The sequence below is a fragment of the Cibotium barometz genome, chromosome 5 (assembly GCF_041138505.1).
Source record: "Cibotium barometz isolate CiBa-2024 chromosome 5, ASM4113850v1, whole genome shotgun sequence".
In the NCBI taxonomy this organism is placed as follows: domain Eukaryota; kingdom Viridiplantae; phylum Streptophyta; class Polypodiopsida; order Cyatheales; family Cibotiaceae; genus Cibotium; species Cibotium barometz.
Genome location: NC_141050.1, coordinates 39,821,914 through 39,824,250, shown reverse-complemented (window position 1 = coordinate 39,824,250; position 2,337 = coordinate 39,821,914). Strand labels below are relative to the sequence as shown.

The following is a 2,337-nucleotide window of genomic DNA, read 5'->3' as shown; positions in this document are numbered from 1 at the left end:
TTAGCACATGTTTCTAAGCTACCATAGGATTTCAAACTACAAACACAAAAGTGGCAACCCGAGCACATAGTTCGAAGCTACAGTCCATATCTTTCAGCTTTGCACACGCCTTTAGTGATGCCATTTAGTTCTACCCATTAGGATGTACAAATAATGATCAATTGGCATAGGATGTGGCTTTCTACAATTGATATAACCCTTTATGAGAGATCTACACAAATACACATATCGATATATATTAATCTGTTAAAAACCTATTGAGCTTCCGTAAGCCACCAACATTGCGGATATATCGAGGGCAAGGTACAAGATATTAATGTGTTTGATAAGTAATAAGATTAAAAAAAGGAGGACTTATGTACAACAAAACAAACGGGTGAAATGAATCACACTTGTACACATAAACCAAAGTGAGTATGCATGCGCACATGCGAGAGATGTATGGGGGCTAGTTTAGCACTGACCACTTACTTTCTCTAAGGGGAGGTACATGCTTTTACTAAAATCAGGGATGGGCATGGGAGGTGAGGAATATAACTTGCAATTATAATTAAGGACAGGAAGCAAGGGCCCAAAGGCTTATGTAAGTGCCTCGAGGGGAGGGGTTCAAACCTTGCTAAGGTTCCCCGCCCCCCCCAAAAAAATGATATGTGGTTGGGCACGATTAGGGGATGCATTGATGTCGCATCGAGCGGTGGAAAATGTTCCCTTACTGTTTAGGAACTGCTCAACCTGCTATCGTCGTGCGATATAGGAGGTGACGCTTTTGGACAGCTTTTCTTCTTCGTGACTCTACAAACCACCACCATGGGCTGCTTCGAAAGCTCACTCTTTGCATCTCCCATTGATTCGGGCTCTTTAACCAAGTGATACTCATGCATGACCCAATCAGTCCTTTCTCCACTGGGAGCTCGGCCTTTGTAAAAAACCAAGGTTTTCTTCATGCCCACCATGTCTGCTTTGGCCACGACTTTCCTGTCTCTGCCGGTGACCTTCCAATAGCCAGATGTGGAGGCTCTGTTTGTGCGGGAGCCCTTGGGGTACTTCTTACCAGAGAGGTTGAAGAAGAACCATTGGGAGTCTGTGCTCGGAATGCATGAGAGGCTGGGGAGCTCCCAGGGGTCGTGCTTGTAGAGATCGATTTCTGCAATGATGTTGGAAGGGAGGTGGAGTCCCGAAGCTTTTCTACGCAAGTAGAACGCAACCAGCTCTTCGTCTGTGGGGTGGAATCGAAAGCCAGGCGGGAGAGCCTCCATTGTCCTCTCGGTATCCATAGCTAACGTAGACAATCACAGCATCAACACTTCTTCTTCTAATCTCGTCTGCCAAGCGTGCAGAAAAACACACACACACACACAGACACACACACACTATATTGCTCAGATACGAGCACCAAGGCAGCTCTTCACGTTTATATAATTCTTTTGCCTCCTCCCCACTCCTCATCATATAAGAAAAGATAGCTTTGGGATCTCTTTGGGATCTTTGAAAGTGCTTTTAAATTTTAGTCTAAAGGTGGGTATCTTTACTTTAGCAGCTATTTCCTTGGAGTGTGTTCCTAGTGTCCTATTTTGTAGATCTATTATTGTCAAAACATGATCCAAGTGGCATTGCATAGCAATATCTGATCAAAGTCTATGCACATGGATATGTTAGATGATGCGCACTGCACAAACATGTATAAATAAGCACTTCCACAAGTCATGCGAACACATTCTCTCCCCCCCTCACACTTGTAGTGTGAGTGATGCACATGGATGTGTTAAATGATGCACTTCACAAACATGCATAAATAAACATTTACACACACAATCATGCAAACACATTCTCTTTCCCCCTCACACTTCTTGAAATATTATGGTGAGAGAGATTGAATGGTATTAGCATACAAACAACTAGTAAGGATAACTCCAAAAATTGATCATCCTTACAATTGTACTCTCATTAGATCTCAACATAAAATTTCAATCTGAAGGTGTAAGCAAGGCAAACTCTAAATATAAAGAGGGAATTACCTTAAAAATTATTTGTTAAACATGTGCTCTTTTTTTTTTGCATGGTTTCCAAAATTATAAGCATGGCACTTTGAGTAGTCTCCTCTATATATTATCTTAAGAATAAGGCACAAGAGGCCAATGAAGTGTAGACTAGTCTTGGTTGCTCTATATGGATGCATTGTAAAGTGGCTCTATCTCCCTCATGCGATATTTAAATTGATTAAAGAAAAAATAGACCCTTTGAGCAAATAATAGCTTCATCCTCCAAAATTAGGCCTTTAATACAATATTAATAACCAAAGTCTTAACAATATCACATTGCCCACCACTGCAAAAATGC

The 2,337-nt window shown here is 41.5% G+C and overlaps 1 protein-coding gene across 1 annotated transcript; it reads right to left on the bottom strand.

The window, feature by feature from the left end:
• Positions 1-313: 313 nt before the first annotated feature.
• Positions 314-1,396, bottom strand: LOC147638474 (NAC domain-containing protein 96-like). Its single transcript, XM_086795807.1, has one exon. The coding sequence runs from the start codon at positions 1,272-1,274 to the stop codon at positions 717-719; it is 558 nt and encodes a 185-aa protein (XP_086651933.1). The 5' UTR covers positions 1,275-1,396; the 3' UTR covers positions 314-716.
• Positions 1,397-2,337: the final 941 nt, after the last annotated feature.

Excerpts from the sequence above, each read along its gene's own strand:
- LOC147638474 (XM_086795807.1), bottom strand. The coding sequence starts at position 1,274 with ATGGATACCGAGAGGACAATGGAGGCTCTCCCGCCTGGCTTTCGATTC.